The sequence below is a fragment of the Salvelinus fontinalis genome, unplaced genomic scaffold, assembly GCF_029448725.1.
Source record: "Salvelinus fontinalis isolate EN_2023a unplaced genomic scaffold, ASM2944872v1 scaffold_0105, whole genome shotgun sequence".
NCBI lineage: Eukaryota > Metazoa > Chordata > Actinopteri > Salmoniformes > Salmonidae > Salvelinus > Salvelinus fontinalis.
In genome coordinates this window covers 290,318-308,739 of record NW_026600314.1, presented here as the reverse complement: position 1 = coordinate 308,739, position 18,422 = coordinate 290,318, and the positions used below count along the sequence as shown (strand labels likewise).

The 18,422-nt window shown below is 45.6% G+C and overlaps 1 protein-coding gene across 1 annotated transcript in view; it reads right to left on the bottom strand.

Annotated features, from left to right (window-relative positions):
• dnaaf9 (dynein axonemal assembly factor 9) overlaps positions 1-18,422 on the bottom strand; it is a 194,146-nt gene that overhangs the window by 56,020 nt on the left and 119,704 nt on the right. Inside the window, exons 21-24 of the mRNA XM_055911908.1 lie at positions 17,189-17,335; positions 10,081-10,166; positions 9,879-9,980; positions 3,018-3,135 (exon numbers count right to left, since the gene is read on the bottom strand). Coding sequence (XP_055767883.1) covers positions 3,018-3,135; positions 9,879-9,980; positions 10,081-10,166; positions 17,189-17,335 — 453 coding nt within the window. The remainder of the gene's footprint in view (positions 1-3,017; positions 3,136-9,878; positions 9,981-10,080; positions 10,167-17,188; positions 17,336-18,422) is intronic.

Genomic DNA, 18,422 nt, shown 5'->3' with positions numbered 1-18,422 from the left:
TCAGACTCCTGGACTATCAACACAAACACACAGGTACATCAGACTCCTGGACTATCAACACAGGTACCTCAGACTCCTGGACTATCAACACAAACACACAGGTACATCAGACTCCTGGACTATCAACACAAACACACAGGTACCTCAGACTCCTGGACTATCAACACAAACACACAGGTACCTCAGACTCCTGGACTATCAACACAGACACACAGGTACATCAGACTCCTGGACTATCAACACAAACACACAGGTACCTCAGACTCCTGGACTATCAACACAAACACACAGGTACCTCAGACTCCTGGACTATCAACACAGACACACAGGTACATCAGACTCCTGGACTATCAACACAAACACACAGGTACCTCAGACTCCTGGACTATCAACACAGACACACAGGTACATCAGACTCCTGGACTATCAACACAAACACACAGGTACATCAGACTCCTGGACTATCAACACAAACACACAGGTACCTCAGACTCCTGGACTATCAATACAAACACACAGGTACATCAGACTCCTGGACTATCAGCACAAACACACAGGTACATCAGACTCCTGGACTATCAACACAAACACACAGGTACATCAGACTCCTGGACTATCAACACAAACACACAGGTACCTCAGACTCCTGGACTATCAATACAAACACACAGGTACATCAGACTCCTGGACTATCAACACAAACACACAGGTACCTCAGACTCCTGGACTATCAACACAAACACACAGGTACCTCAGACTCCTGGACTATCAACACAAACACACAGGTACCTCAGACTCCTGGACTATCAACACAGGTACCTCAGACTCCTGGACTATCAACACAAACACACAGGTACCTCAGACTCCTGGACTATCAACACAAACACACAGGTACCTCAGACTCCTGGACTATCAACACAGGTACCTCAGACTCCTGGACTATCAACACAGGTACATCAGACTCCTGGACTATCAACACAAACACACAGGTACATCAGACTCCTGGACTATCAACACAGGTACATCAGACTCCTGGACTATCAACACAAACACACAGGTACATCAGACTCCTGGACTATCAACACAGGTACCTCAGACTCCTGGACTATCAACACAAACACACAGGTACATCAGACTCCTGGACTATCAACACAAACACACAGGTACATCAGACTCCTGGACTATCAACACAGGTACCTCAGACTCCTGGACTATCAACACAAACACACAGGTACATCAGACTCCTGGACTATCAACACAGGTACCTCAGACTCCTGGACTATCAATACAAACACACAGGTACATCAGACTCCTGGACTATCAACACAGGTACATCAGACTCCTGGACTATCAACACAAACACACAGGTACATCAGACTCCTGGACTAACTAATAGTTACCCTGTCAGTCTGTCCTGTGAGAGGGTTGGTTACCTTGTCAGTCTGTCCTGCCAGAGGGTTAGTTACCTTGTCAGTCTGTCCTGCCAGAGGGTTGGTTACCTTGTCAGTCTGTCCTGTGAGAGGGTTGGTTACCTTGTCAGTCTGTCCTGCCAGAGGGTTAGTTACCTTGTCAGTCTGTCCTGCCAGAGGGTTAGTTACCTTGTCAGTCTGTCCTGCCAGAGGGTTGGTTACCTTGTCAGTCTGTCCTGTGAGAGGGTTGGTTACCTTGTCAGTGCGTCCTGCCAGAGGGTTAGTTACCATGTCAGTCTGTCCTGTGGGAGGGTTGGTTACCTTGTCAGTGCGTCCTGCCAGAGGGTTAGTTACCCTGTCAGTCTGTCCTGCCAGAGGGTTGGTTACCTTGTCAGTCTGTCCTGCCAGAGGGTTAGTTACCTTGTCAGTCTGTCCTGCCAGAGGGTTAGTTACCCTGTCAGTCTGTCCTGCCAGAGGGTTAGTTACCCTGTCAGTCTGTCCAGTTAGAGGGTTAGTTACCTTGTCAGTGCGTCCTGCCAGAGGGTTAGTTACCTTGTCAGTGCGTCCTGCCAGAGGGTTAGTTACCTTGTCAGTGCGTCCTGCCAGAGGGTTAGTTACCTTGTCAGTCTGTCCAGTTAGAGGGTTAGTTACCTTGTCAGTCTGTCCTGCCAGAGGGTTAGTTACCTTGTCAGTCTGTCCTGCCAGAGGGTTAGTTACCTTGTCAGTCTGTCCTGCCAGAGGGTTAGTTACCTTGTCAGTCTGTCCAGTTAGAGGGTTAGTTACCTTGTCAGTGCGTCCTGCCAGAGGGTTAGTTACCTTGTCAGTGCGTCCTGCCAGAGGGTTAGTTACCTTGTCAGTCTGTCCAGTTAGAGGGTTGATTACCTTGTCAGTCTGTCCAGTTAGAGGGTTAGTTACCTTGTCAGTGCGTCCTGCCAGAGGGTTAGTTACCTTGTCAGTGCGTCCTGCCAGAGGGTTAGTTACCTTGTCAGTCTGTCCTGCCAGAGGGTTAGTTACCTTGTCAGTCAGTCCTGCCAGAGGGTTAGTTACCTTGTCAGTCTGTCCAGTTAGAGGGTTAGTTACCTTGTCAGTCTGTCCTGCCAGAGGGTTAGTTACCTTGTCAGTCTGTCCTGCCAGAGGGTTAGTTACCTTGTCAGTCTGTCCTGCCAGAGGGTTAGTTACCTTGTCAGTCAGTCCTGCCAGAGGGTTAGTTACCTTGTCAGTCTGTCCTGTTAGAGGGTTAGTTACCTTGTCAGTCTGTCCTGCCAGAGGGTTAGTTACCTTGTCAGTCAGTCCTGCCAGAGGGTTAGTTACCTTGTTAGTGCGTCCTGCCAGAGGGTTAGTTACCTTGTCAGTCTGTCCTGCCAGAGGGTTAGTTACCTTGTCAGTCTGTCCTGCCAGAGGGTTAGTTACCTTGTCAGTCTGTCCTGCCAGAGGGTTAGTTACCTTGTCAGTGCGTCCTGCCAGAGGGTTAGTTACCTTGTCAGTGCGTCCTGCCAGAGGGTTAGTTACCTTGTCAGTCTGTCCTGCCAGAGGGTTAGTTACCTTGTCAGTGCGTCCTGCCAGAGGGTTTGTTACCTTGTCAGTCTGTCCTGCCAGAGGGTTAGTTACCTTGTCAGTGCGTCCTGCCAGAGGGTTCCTGGTGTCTGGCGTGGAGAACAGTGCCCCCAGGTGGTCATCCTGGATGGGCTCCTGACCCACACTGCTCAGAGCAAAGTGCTGTAGGAACCTGTTGGAACAGCATTAGGAAGCATGTTGGGGGGGTTCAAAGGGAGAACAACTTGGGCTATTGGCAGGCAGGGTGGGACATCTATACATATATACTACCGTTCAAAAGTTTGAGGTCACTTTGAAATATCCTTGTTTTTGAAAGAAAATCTATTTTTTTTGTCCATTGAAATAACATCAAATTGATCAGAAGTACAGTGTAGACATTGTTAATGTTGTAAATGACTATTGTAGCTGGAAACGGCAGATTTTTAATGGAATATCTACATAGGTGTACAGAGGCCCATTATCAGCAACCATCACTCCTGTGTTCCAATGGCACGTTGTGTTAGCTACTACAACTTTACCATTTTAAAAGGCTAATTAATCATTAGAAAACCCTTTTGGAATTATGTTAGCACAGCTGAAAAACTGTTGAACTGATTAAAGAAGCAATAAAACTGGCCTTTAGACTAGTTGAGTATCTGGAGCATCAGAATTTGTGGGTTCGATTACAGGCTCAAAATGGCCAGAAACAAAGACTTTCTTCTGAAACTCGTCAGTCTATTCTTGTTCTGAGAAATGAAGGCTATTCCATGCGAGGAATTGCCAAGAAACTGAAGATCTCGTACAACGCTGTGTACTACTCCCTTCACAGAACAGCGCAAACTGGGTCTAACCAGATTAGAAAGAGGAGTGGGAGGCCCCGGTGCACAACTGAGCAAGAGGACAAGTACATTAGAGTGTATAGTTTGAGAAACAGACTCCTCACAAGTCCTCAACTGGCAACTTCATTAAATGGTACCTGCAACACACCGGTCTCAACATCAACAGCGAAGAGGCGACTCTGGGATGCTGGCCTTCTAGGCAGAGTTCCTCTGTCCAGTCTCAACGTCAACAGTGAAGAGGCGACTCCGGGATGCTGGCCTTCTAGGCAGAGTTCCTCTGTTCAGTCTCAACGTCAACAGTGAATAGGCGACTCCGGGATGCTGGCCTTCTAGGCAGAGTTCCTCTGTCCAGTCTCAACGTCAACAGTGAAGAGGCGACTCCGGGATGCTGGCCTTCTAGGCAGAGTTCCTCTGTCCAGTCTCAACGTCAACAGTGAAGAGGCGACTCCGGGATGCTGGCCTTCTAGGCAGAGTTCCTCTGTCCAGTCTCAATGTCAACAGTGAAGAGGCGACTCCGGGATGCTGGCTTTCTAGGCAGAGTTCCTCTGTCCAGTCTCAACGTCAACAGTGAAGAGGCGACTCCGGGATGCTGGCCTTCTAGGCAGAGTTCCTCTGTCCAGTCTCAACGTCAACAGTGAAGAGGCGACTTCGGGATGCTGGCCTTCTAGGCAGAGTTCCTCTGTCCAGTGTCTGTGTTCTTTTGCCCATCTTAATATTTTATTGGCCAGTCTGATATATGGCTTTTTCTTTGCAACTCTGCCTAGAAGGCCAACATCCCGGAGTCACCTCTTCACTGCTGACGTAGAATGATAAACTTGGATTAGCTAACACAACGTGCCATTGGATCACAGGAGTGATGGTTGCTGATAATGGGCCTCTGTACGCCTATGTAGATATTCCATAAAAATAATCAGCCGTTTCCAAGTACAATAGCCATTTACAACATTAACAATGTCTACACTGTATTTCTGATCAATTTGATGTTATTTTAATGAACAAAAAATGTGCTTTTCTTTCAAAAACAAGGACATTTCGAAGTGACCCTAAACTTTTGAACGGTAGTATATGTGTATATACACTAATCATAAAAATAAAGGGAACACTAAAATAACACATCCTAGATCTGAATGAATGAAATATTCTTATTAAATACTTTTTTCTTTACATAGTTGAATGTGCTGACAACAAAATCACACAAAAATGATCAATGGAAATCAAATTTATCAACCCATGGAGTTCTGGATTTGGAGTCACACTCAAAGTTAAAGTGGAAAACCACACTACAGGCTGATCCAACTTTGATGTAATGTCCTTAGAACAAGTCAAAATGAGGCTCAGTAGTGTGTGTGGCCTCCACGTGCCTGTATGACCTCCCTACAACGCCTGGGCATGCTCCTGATGAGGGGGCGGATGGTCTCCTGAGGGATCTCCTCCCAGACCTGGACTAAAGCATCCGCCACCTCCTGGACAGTCTGTGGTGCAACGTGGCGTTGGTGGATGGAGCAAGACATGATGTCCCAGATGTGCTCAATTGGATTCAGGTCTGGGGAACAGGCGGGCCAGTCCATAGCATCAATGCCTTCCTCTTACAGGAACTGCTGACACACTCCAGCCACATGAGGTCTAGCATTGTCTTGCATTAAGAGGAACCCAGGGCCAACTGCACCAGCATATGGTCTCACAAGGGGTCTGAGGATCTCATCTCGGTACCTAATGGCAGTCAGGCTACCTCTGGCGAGCACATGGAGGGCTGTGCGGCCCCCCAAAGAAATGCCACCCCACACCATGACTGACCCACCCCCAAACCGGTCATGCTGGAGGATGTTGCAGGAAGCAGAACGTTCTCCACGGCGTCTCCAGACTCTGTCACGTCTGTCACATGTGCGTGTGAACCTGCTTTCATCTGTGAAGAGCACAGGGCGCCAGTGGCGAATTTGCCAATCCTGGTGTTTTCTGGCAAATGCAAAACGTCCTGCACGGTGTTGGGCTGTAAGCACAACCCCCACCTGTGGACGTCGGGCCCTCATACCACCCTCATGGAGTCTGTTTCTGACCGTTTGAGCAGACACATGCACATTTGTGGCCTGCTGGAGGTCATTTTGCAGGGCTCTGGCAGTGCACCTCCTTGCACAAAGGCGGAGGTAGCGGTCCTGCTGCTGGGTTGTTGCCCTCCTACGGCCTCCTCCACGTCTCCTGATGTACTGGCCTGTCTCCTGGTAGCGCCTCCATGCTCTGGACACTACGCTGACACACACAGCAAACCTTCTTGCCACAGCTCGCATTGATGTGCCATTCTGGATGAGCTGCACTACCTGAGCCACTTGTGTGGGTTGTAGACTCCGTCTCATGCTACCACTAGAGTGAAAGCGCCGCCAGCATTCAAAAGTGACCAAAACATCAGCCAGGAAGCATAGGAACTGAGAAGTGGTCTGTGGTCACCACCTGCAGAACCACTCCTTTATTTGGGGTGTCTTGCCTAAATTGCCTATAATTTCAACCTTTTGTCTATTCCATTTGCACAACAGCATGTGAAATTTAATGTCAATCAGTGTTGCTTCCTAAGTGGACAGTTTGATTTCACAAAAGTGTGATTGACTTGGGAGTTACATTGTGTTGTTTAAGTGTTCCCTTTATTTTTTTGAGCGATGTATATTAGAGGTCGACCGATTAATATGCATGGCCGATTAATTAGGGCTGATTTCAAATTTTCATACCCATCGGTATTCGGCATTTTTGGACACCGATCATGGCCGATTACATTGCACGAGGAGACTGTGTGGCAGGCTGACTACCTGTTACGCAATTGCAGCAAGGAGCCAAGGTAAGTTGCTAGCTAGCACTAAACTTATCTTGTAAAAAAAATAATCTATCTTAACATAATCACTAGTTAACTACACATGGTTGATGATATTACTAGTTTATCTAGCTTGTCCTGCGTTGCATATAATCAATGCGGACCCTGTTAATTTATCATTGAATCACAGCCTACTTCGCCAAACGGGTGATGATTTAACAAGCACATTCGCGAAAAAAGCACCAATGTACCTAACCATAAACATCAATGCCTTTCTTAAGATCAATACACAAGTATATATTTTTAAACCTGCATATTTAGTTAATATTGCCTGCTAACATTAATTTCTTTTAACTGGGAAATTGTGTCACTTCTCTTGCGTTCCGTGCAAGCAGTCAGGGTATATGCAGCAGTTTGGGCTGCCTGGCTCGTAGCGAACTGTGTGAAGACAATTTCTTCCTAACAAAGACCGGAATTCATTTCCCAGAATTTTACATAATTATGACATAACATTGAAGGTTGTGCAATGTAACAGCAATATTTAGACTTAGGGTTGCCGCCCGTTCGATAAAATATAGAACGGTTCTGTATTTCACTGAAAGAATAAAAGTTTTGTTTTCGAAATTATAGTTTCCGGATTTGACCATATTAATGACCTAAGGCTCATATTTGTGTGTGCTTATTATATTATAATTAAGTCTATGATTTGATAGAGCAGTCTGACTGAGCGGTGGTAGGCAGCAGCAGGCTCGTAAGCATTCATTCAAACAGCACTTTACTGCGTTTGCCAGCAGCTCTTAGTAATGCTTCAAGCACAGCGCTGTTTATGACTTCAAGCCTATCAACTCCCGAGATTAGGTGGCAATACTAGTGCCTATAAGAACATCCAATAGTCAAAGGTATGAAATACAAATCGTATAGAGAGAAATAGTCCTATAATTCCTATAATAACTACAACCTAAAACTTCTTACCTGGGAATATTGAAGACTCATGTTAAAAGGAACCACCAGCTTTAATATGTTCTCATGTTCTGAGCAAGGAACTTAAACATTAGCTTTCTTACATGGCACATATTGCACTTTTACTTTCTTCTCCAACACTGTGTTTTTGCATTATTTAGTTTTGGCAAGTCGGTTAGGACATCTACTTTGTGCATGACACAAGTCCTTTTTCCCAACAAATGTTTACAGACAGATTATTTCACTTATAATTCACTGTATCACAATTCCAGTGGGTCAGAAGTTAACATACACTAAGTTGACTGTGCCTTTAAACAGCTTGGAAAATTCCAGAAAATGATGTCATGGCTTTAGAAGCTTCTGATAGGATAATTTAAATAATTTGTGTCAATTGGAGGTGTACCTGTGGATGTATTTCAAGGCCTACCTTCAAACTCAGTGCCTCTTTGCTTGACATCATGGGAAAATCAAAAGAAATCAGCTAAGACCTCAAAAAAATAATTGTAGACCTCCACAAGTCTGGTTCATCCTTGGGAGCAATTTCCAAACGCCTGAAGGAACCACGTTCATCTGTACAAACAATAGTACGCAAGTTTAAACACCATGGGACCACGCAGCCGTCATACCGCTCAGGAAGGAGAGGCGTTCTGTCTCCTAGAGATGAACGCACTTTGGTGTGAAAAGTTGAAATCAATCACATAACAACAGCAAAGGACCTTGTGAAGATGCTGGAGGAAACAGGTACAAAAGTATCTATATCCACAGTAAAACAAATCTTATATCGACATAACATGAAAGACCGCTCAGCAAGGAAGAAGCCACTGCTCCAAAACCGACATAAAAAAGCCAGACTACGGTTTGCAACTGCACATGGGGACAAATATTGTACTTTTTGGAGAAATGTCCTCTGGTCTGATGAAACAAAAATAGAACTGTTTGGCCATAATGACCATCGTTATGTTTGGAGGGAAAAGGGGGAGGCTTGCAAGCTGAAGAACACCATCCCAACCGTGAAGCACGGGGGTGGCAGCATCATGTTGTGGGGGTGCTTTGCTGCAGGAGGGACTGGTGCACTTCCAAAATAGATGGCATCATGAGGATGGAAAAGTATGTGGATATATTGAAGCAACATCTCAAGACATCAGTCAGGAAGTTAAAGCTTGGTCACAAATGTGTCTTCCAAATGGACATTGAATCCAAGCATACTTCCAAAGTTGTGGCAAAATGGCTTAAGGACAACAAAGTCAAGGTATTGGAGTGGCCATCACAAAGCCCTGACCTCAATCCTATAGAAAATGTGTGAAAAAGCATGTGCGAGCAAAGAGGCCTACAAACCTGACTCAGTTACACCAGCTTTGTCAGGAGGAATGGGCCAAAATTCACCCAACTTATTGTGGGAAGCTTCTGGAAGGCAACCCGAAACATTTGACCCAAGGTAAATAATTTAAAGGCAATGCTAACAAATACTAATTGAGTGTATGTAAACTTCTGACCCACTGGGAATGTAATGAAAGAAATAAAAGCTGAAATAAATCATTCTCTCTACTATTATTCTGACATTTCACATTCTTAAAATAAAGTGGTGATCCTAACTGACATTTACATTACATTTACATTTAACATTTAAGTCATTTAGCAGACGCTCTTATCCAGAGCGACTTACAAATTGGTGCATTCACCTTATGACCTACGACAGGGAATTTTTACTAGGATTAAATGTCAGGAATTGTGAAAAATGTAGTTTAAATGTATTTGGCTAAGGTGTATGTAAACTTCCGACTTTAACTGTATGCACATACACTTTCTCTGATTGGACACGTGCAAGTTTTTAGTCAAAATGATTGGCTGCTTAACATTACAGAACCTGTGCGTTTTCAGTAAATATGCCTGATAAAATGATTAGTGGTGAAATGTGGGCACCCACTGGCCACTGCAGCTGTTAATTTCCATACATACGGCGACAGCCTGTTACAGCCTTCACAAGGGGAGTAGGTATAACTACATTTTATACAATGTTTTATTAAACCTTTATTTAACAAGTCCATTAAGAACAAATTCTTATTTACAATGACGGCCAAACCCTCCCCTAACCCGAACGACACTTGGCCAATTGTGTGCCGCCCTATGTGACTCCCGATCACTGCCGGTTGTGATACAACCCAGGATCGAACCAGGGTCTGTAGTGCCTTAGACCGCGGCGCCACTCGGGAACCTACATGTCCTGTTCTGGTAGCTGGGAGTATGAGGCCGTCCGACTGCCTCTATGTGGTAGGTAGTGTATACTAGGTAGTGTATACTAGGTAGTGTATACTAGGTAGTGTATACTAGGTAGTGTATACATACATCTCCTGTTCTGGTAGCTGGGAGTATGAGGCCTTCAGGCTGCCTCTGCGTTTGGCCACAGGGGGAGCATGGCAGTCATGCAGCCACTGCAGTCTGGAGTGCCTTGAGGGACAACATGGATCATCAACTCCTAATAGTGACAGATCAAAGTCAGAGCACATAGACGTCATGGAGTAAGTGCCAGTTCGTTGCTGTGACTCACATGTTCCTCTGATCCCAGGTCAGCTGTTCTCTGTCCACCAGCTGCAGAGAGAGTCCAGAGTTTGACCCCTGCCACACTGGTAACACCTGTAACAACAATACAACACCTAAACAACCACAACACAACACCTAAACAACCACAATACAACAACAATACAACACCTAAACAACAACAATACAACACCTAAACAACCACAATACAACACCTAAACAACCACAATACAACACCTAAACAACCACAATACAACACCTAAACAACAACAATACAACACCTAAACAACCACAACACAACACCTAAACAACCACAATACAACAACAATACAACACCTAAACAACAACAATACAACACCTAAACAACCACAACACAACACCTAAACAACCACAATACAACAACAATACAACACCTAAATACAACACCTAAACAACCACAATACAACACCTAAACAACCACAATACAACAACAATACAACACCTAAATACAACACCTAAACAACCACAATACAACACCTAAACAACCACAACACAACACCTAAACAACCACAACACAACACCTAAACAACCACAATACAACACCTAAACAACCACAACACAACACCTAAACAACCACAATACAACACCTAAACAACCACAACACAACACCTAAACAACCACAACACAACAACAATACAACACCTAAACAACCACAATACAACACCTAAACAACCACAATACAACACCTAAACAACCACAATACAACACCTAAACAACCACAATACAACAACAATACAACACCTAAACAACCACAATACAACACCTAAACAACCACAACACAACAACAATACAACACCTAAACAACCACAACACAACAACAATACAACACCTAAACAACCACAATACAACAACAATACAACACCTAAACAACCACAATACAACACCTAAACAACCACAATACAACACCTAAACAACCACAATACAACACCTAAACAACCACAACACAACACCTAAACAAGCACTACTACATGTTAGTAGAAGGCTCTGTGACTGACTGATCTGTTAGTAGAAGGCTCTGTGACTGACTGACCTGTTAGTAGAAGGCTCTGTGACTGACTGACCTGTTAGTAGAAGGCTCTGTGACTGACTGATCTGTTAGTAGAAGGCTCTGTGACTGACTGACCTGTTAGTAGAAGGCTCTGTGACTGACTGACCTGTTAGTAGAAGGCTCTGTGACTGACTGACCTGTTAGTAGAAGGCTCTGTGACTGACTGACCTGTTAGTAGAAGGCTCTGTGACTGACATGTTAGTAGAAGGCTCTGTGACTGACTGACCTGTTAGTAGAAGGCTCTGTGACTGACTGACCTGTTAGTAGAAGGCTCTGTGACTGACTGACATGTTAGTAGAAGGCTCTGTGACTGACCTGTTAGTAGAAGGCTCTGTGACTGACTGACATGTTAGTAGAAGGCTCTGTGACTGACCTGTTAGTAGAAGGCTCTGTGACTGACATGTTAGTAGAAGGCTCTGTGACTGACTGACCTGTTAGTAGAAGGCTCTGTGACTGACTGACCTGTTAGTAGAAGGCTCTGTGACTGACTGATCTGTTAGTAGAAGGCTCTGTGACTGACTGACCTGTTAGTAGAAGGCTCTGTGACTGACTGACCTGTTAGTAGAAGGCTCTGTGACTGACTGATCTGTTAGTAGAAGGCTCTGTGACTGACTGACATGTTAGTAGAAGGCTCTGTGACTGACTGACATGTTAGTAGAAGGCTCTGTGACTGACTGACATGTTAGTAGAAGGCTCTGTGACTGACTGACCTGTTAGTAGAAGGCTCTGTGACTGACTGATCTGTTAGTAGAAGGCTCTGTGACTGACTGACCTGTTAGTAGAAGGCTCTGTGACTGACTGACATGTTAGTAGAAGGCTCTGTGACTGACTGACATGTTAGTAGAAGGCTCTGTGACTGACCTGTTAGTAGAAGGCTCTGTGACTGACTGACGTGTTAGTAGAAGGCTCTGTGACTGACTGACCTGTTAGTAGAAGGCTCTGTGACTGACTGATCTGTTAGTAGAAGGCTCTGTGACTGACTGACCTGTTAGTAGAAGGCTCTGTGACTGACTGACCTGTTAGTAGAAGGCTCTGTGACTGACTGACCTGTTAGTAGAAGGCTCTGTGACTGACTGACCTGTTAGTAGAAGGCTCTGTGACTGACATGTTAGTAGAAGGCTCTGTGACTGACTGACCTGTTAGTAGAAGGCTCTGTGACTGACTGACCTGTTAGTAGAAGGCTCTGTGACTGACTGACCTGTTAGTAGAAGGCTCTGTGACTGACCTGTTAGTAGAAGGCTCTGTGACTGACTGACATGTTAGTAGAAGGCTCTGTGACTGACCTGTTAGTAGAAGGCTCTGTGACTGACATGTTAGTAGAAGGCTCTGTGACTGACTGACCTGTTAGTAGAAGGCTCTGTGACTGACTGACCTGTTAGTAGAAGGCTCTGTGACTGACTGATCTGTTAGTAGAAGGCTCTGTGACTGACTGACCTGTTAGTAGAAGGCTCTGTGACTGACTGACCTGTTAGTAGAAGGCTCTGTGACTGACTGATCTGTTAGTAGAAGGCTCTGTGACTGACTGACATGTTAGTAGAAGGCTCTGTGACTGACTGACATGTTAGTAGAAGGCTCTGTGACTGACTGACATGTTAGTAGAAGGCTCTGTGACTGACTGACCTGTTAGTAGAAGGCTCTGTGACTGACTGATCTGTTAGTAGAAGGCTCTGTGACTGACTGACCTGTTAGTAGAAGGCTCTGTGACTGACTGACATGTTAGTAGAAGGCTCTGTGACTGACTGACATGTTAGTAGAAGGCTCTGTGACTGACCTGTTAGTAGAAGGCTCTGTGACTGACTGACGTGTTAGTAGAAGGCTCTGTGACTGACTGACATGTTAGTAGAAGGCTCTGTGACTGACTGACATGTTAGTAGAAGGCTCTGTGACTGACTGACATGTTAGTAGAAGGCTCTGTGACTGACCTGTTAGTAGAAGGCTCTGTGACTGACTGACCTGTTAGTAGAAGGCTCTGTGACTGACTGACGTGTTAGTAGAAGGCTCTGTGACTGACCTGTTAGTAGAAGGCTCTGTGACTGACTGACCTGTTAGTAGAAGGCTCTGTGACTGACTGACCTGTTAGTAGAAGGCTCTGTGACTGACTGACCTGTTAGTAGAAGGCTCTGTGACTGACTGATCTGTTAGTAGAAGGCTCTGTGACTGACTGACATGTTAGTAGAAGGCTCTGTGACTGACTGACATGTTAGTAGAAGGCTCTGTGACTGACTGACCTGTTAGTAGAAGGCTCTGTGACTGACTGACATGTTAGTAGAAGGCTCTGTTGACTGACCTGTTAGTAGAAGGCTCTGTGACTGACTGACATGTTAGTAGAAGGCTCTGTGACTGACTGACATGTTAGTAGAAGGCTCTGTGACTGACCTGTTTGTAGAAGGCTCTGTGACTGACTGACGTGTTAGTAGAAGGCTCTGTGACTGACTGACATGTTAGTAGAAGGCTCTGTGACTGACTGACATGTTAGTAGAAGGCTCTGTGACTGACTGACATGTTAGTAGAAGGCTCTGTTGACTGACCTGTTAGTAGAAGGCTCTGTGACTGACTGACATGTTAGTAGAAGGCTCTGTGACTGACTGATCTGTTAGTAGAAGGCTCTGTGACTGACCTGTTAGTAGAAGGCTCTGTGACTGACTGACGTGTTAGTAGAAGGCTCTGTGACTGACTGACATGTTAGTAGAAGGCTCTGTGACTGACCTGTTAGTAGAAGGCTCTGTGACTGACTGACCTGTTAGTAGAAGGCTCTGTGACTGACCTGTTAGTAGAAGGCTCTGTGACTGACTGACCTGTTAGTAGAAGGCTCTGTGACTGACTGACATGTTAGTAGAAGGCTCTGTGACTGACTGATCTGTTAGTAGAAGGCTCTGTGACTGACTGACATGTTAGTAGAAGGCTCTGTGACTGACCTGTTAGTAGAAGGCTCTGTGACTGACTGACGTGTTAGTAGAAGGCTCTGTGACTGACTGACATGTTAGTAGAAGGCTCTGTGACTGACTGACCTGTTAGTAGAAGGCTCTGTGACTGACTGACGTGTTAGTAGAAGGCTCTGTGACTGACTGACATGTTAGTAGAAGGCTCTGTGACTGACTGACATGTTAGTAGAAGGCTCTGTGACTGACTGACATGTTAGTAGAAGGCTCTGTGACGGACCTGTTAGTAGAAGGCTCTGTGACTGACTGACCTGTTAGTAGAAGGCTCTGTGACTGACTGACCTGTTAGTAGAAGTCTCTGTGACTGACTGACATGTTAGTAGAAGGCTCTGTGACTGACTGACATGTTAGTAGAAGGCTCTGTGACTGACTGACATGTTAGTAGAAGGCTCTGTGACTGACTGACCTGTTAGTAGAAGGCTCTGTGACTGACTGACCTGTTAGTAGAAGGCTCTGTGACTGACTGACCTGTTAGTAGAAGGCTCTGTGACTGACTGACCTGTTAGTAGAAGGCTCTGTGACTGACTGACCTGTTAGTAGAAGGCTCTGTGACTGACTGACCTGTTAGTAGAAGGCTCTGTGACTGACTGACCTGTTAGTAGAAGGCTCTGTGACTGACTGACCTGTTAGTAGAAGGCTCTGTGACTGACTGACCTGTTAGTAGAAGGCTCTGTGACTGACTGACCTGTTAGTAGAAGGCTCTGTGACTGACCTGTTAGTAGAAGGCTCTGTGACTGACCTGTTAGTAGAAGGCTCTGTGACTGACTGACCTGTTAGTAGAAGGCTCTGTGACTGACTGACCTGTTAGTAGAAGGCTCTGTGACTGACTGATCTGTTAGTAGAAGGCTCTGTGACTGACTGACATGTTAGTAGAAGGCTCTGTGACTGACTGACATGTTAATAGAAGGTTCTGTGACTGACTGACATGTTAGTAGAAGGCTCTGTTGACTGACCTGTTAGTAGAAGGCTCTGTGACTGACTGACATGTTAGTAGAAGGCTCTGTGACTGACTGACATGTTAGTAGAAGGCTCTGTGACTGACTGATCTGTTAGTAGAAGGCTCTGTGACTGACTGACATGTTAGTAGAAGGCTCTGTGACTGACCTGTTAGTAGAAGGCTCTGTGACTGACTGACGTGTTAGTAGAAGGCTCTGTGACTGACTGACATGTTAGTAGAAGGCTCTGTGACTGACTGATCTGTTAGTAGAAGGCTCTGTGACTGACTGACATGTTAGTAGAAGGCTCTGTGACGGACCTGTTAGTAGAAGGCTCTGTGACTGACTGACCTGTTAGTAGAAGGCTCTGTGACTGACTGACCTGTTAGTAGAAGTCTCTGTGACTGACTGACATGTTAGTAGAAGGCTCTGTGACTGACTGACATGTTAGTAGAAGGCTCTGTGACTGACTGACATGTTAGTAGAAGGCTCTGTGACTGACTGACCTGTTAGTAGAAGGCTCTGTGACTGACTGACCTGTTAGTAGAAGGCTCTGTGACTGACCTGTTAGTAGAAGGCTCTGTGACTGACTGACATGTTAGTAGAAGGCTCTGTGACTGACTGACCTGTTAGTAGAAGGCTCTGTGACTGACTGACCTGTTAGTAGAAGGCTCTGTGACTGACTGACATGTTAGTAGAAGGCTCTGTGACTGACTGACCTGTTAGTAGAAGGCTCTGTGACTGACTGATCTGTTAGTAGAAGGCTCTGTGACTGACTGATCTGTTAGTAGAAGGCTCTGTGACTGACTGACATGTTAGTAGAAGGCTCTGTGACTGACTGACATGTTAGTAGAAGGCTCTGTGACTGACTGACATGTTAGTAGAAGGCTCTGTGACTGGCTGACCTGTTAGTAGAAGGCTCTGTGACTGACTGACCTGTTAGTAGAAGGCTCTGTGACTGACTGACATGTTAGTAGAAGGCTCTGTGACTGACTGACCTGTTAGTAGAAGGCTCTGTGACTGACTGACCTGTTAGTAGAAGGCTCTGTGACTGACTGACATGTTAGTAGAAGGCTCTGTGACTGACTGACCTGTTAGTAGAAGGCTCTGTGACTGACTGATGTGTTAGTAGAAGGCTCTGTGACTGACCTGTTAGTAGAAGGCTCTGTGACTGACTGATCTGTTAGTAGAAGGCTCTGTGACTGACTGACATGTTAGTAGAAGGCTCTGTGACTGACCTGTTAGTAGAAGGCTCTGTGACTGACTGACATGTTAGTAGAAGGCTCTGTGACTGACATGTTAGTAGAAGGCTCTGTGACTGACCTGTTAGTAGAAGGCTCTGTGACTGACTGACATGTTAGTAGAAGGCTCTGTGACTGACTGACCTGTTAGTAGAAGGCTCTGTGACTGACATGTTAGTAGAAGGCTCTGTGACTGACTGACCTGTTAGTAGAAGGCTCTGTGACTGACCTGTTAGTAGAAGGCTCTGTGACTGACTGACATGTTAGTAGAAGGCTCTGTGACTGACTGATCTGTTAGTAGAAGGCTCTGTGACTGACTGATCTGTTAGTAGAAGGCTCTGTGACTGACCTGTTAGTAGAAGGCTCTGTGACTGACTGACCTGTTAGTAGAAGGCTCTGTGACTGACTGACCTGTTAGTAGAAGGCTCTGTGACTGACTGACCTGTTAGTAGAAGGCTCTGTGACTGACCTGTTAGTAGAAGGCTCTGTGACTGACTGACCTGTTAGTAGAAGGCTCTGTGACTGACTGACCTGTTAGTAGAAGGCTCTGTGACTGACCTGTGAGTAGAAGGCTCTGTGACTGACTGACATGTTAGTAGAAGGCTCTGTGACTGACTGACCTGTTAGTAGAAGGCTCTGTGACTGACCTGTTAGTAGAAGGCTCTGACTGACTGACATGTTAGTAGAAGGCTCTGTGACTGACTGACATGTTAGTAGAAGGCTCTGTGACTGACTGACCTGTTAGTAGAAGGCTCTGTGACTGACATGTTAGTAGAAGGCTCTGTGACTGACTGACATGTTAGTAGAAGGCTCTGTGACTGACTGACAAGTTAGTAGAAGGCTCTGTGACTGACTGACCTGTTAGTAGAAGGCTCTGTGACTGACTGACATGTGAGTAGAAGGCTCGGTGACTGACCTGTGAGTAGAAGGCTCGGTGACTCTGTGAGCGTGGCTGGAGGCCGAAGACCAAACAGTGGTCGTCACTGTGGAGAGGGAAGGGCAGGTGGGACAGCAGAGCAGCGTCATACTGTACAAACAGAGCTGCCACAACGCTCGACGAGTCCTGGCGGACACAGACGACAGACACAGAGAGGGGGACAGTACAGAAATGTATAACAACCCCACAGACAGAAAAGGCACAGTACCAATAACAGAACCAAGGTCCGACATAGCACCCTATTCTCACACAACACCCCACACACATACGCATACGAACAACACACATTCATCATATGCTGCTGCTCCTCTGTTCTTTATTTCACTCTTATTATCTACCCTGATGTCTAGTCACTTTACCCTGCCTTCATGTACATATCTACCTCATTATTATCTACCCTGATGTCTAGTCACTTTACCCTGCCTTCATGTACATATCTACTCAAATACCTTATTATCTATCCTAATGCCTAGTCACTTTACCCTGCCTTCATGTACATATCTACCTCAAATACCTTATTATTGTCTATCCTGATGCCTTGTCACTTTACCCTGCCTTCATGTACATATCTACCTTATTATTATCTATCCTGATGTCTGTCAAACGCTCCCTAAAACACATCTGCATGCAGGCCTTTCTAATCGACCTGGCCCGGGTAGCCTTGAAGGATATTAACCTCATTCCGTCAGTAGAAGATGTCTGGTTATTGTTCTTTAAAAGTGCTTTCCTCACCATCTTAAATAAGCCCCTTTCAAAAAAAAAATGAACTAAGAACAGATATAGCCCTTGGTTCACTCCAGACTTGACTGCCCATGACCAGCACAAAAACATCCTGTGGCGTACTGCACTAGCATCGAATAGTGCCCGTGATATGAAACTTTTCAGGGAAGTCAGAACCATTATTCATAGTCAGTTAGGAAAGCAAAGGCTAGTTTTTTCAAACAGAAATTTGCATCCTGCAACACTAATTCCAAAAAGTCCATGGAGAATAAGAGCACCTCCTCCCAGCTGCCCACTGCACTGAGGATAGGAAACACTGTCACCTCCTCCCAGCTGCCCACTGCACTGAGGATAGGAAACACTGTCACCTCCGATAAATCCACGATAGTCGAGAATTTCAATGAGCATTTCTCTACGGCTAGCCATGTTTTCCACCTGGCTACCCCAACCCCGGCCAACAGCTCGGCACCCCCCGCAGTAACTGGCCCAAGCC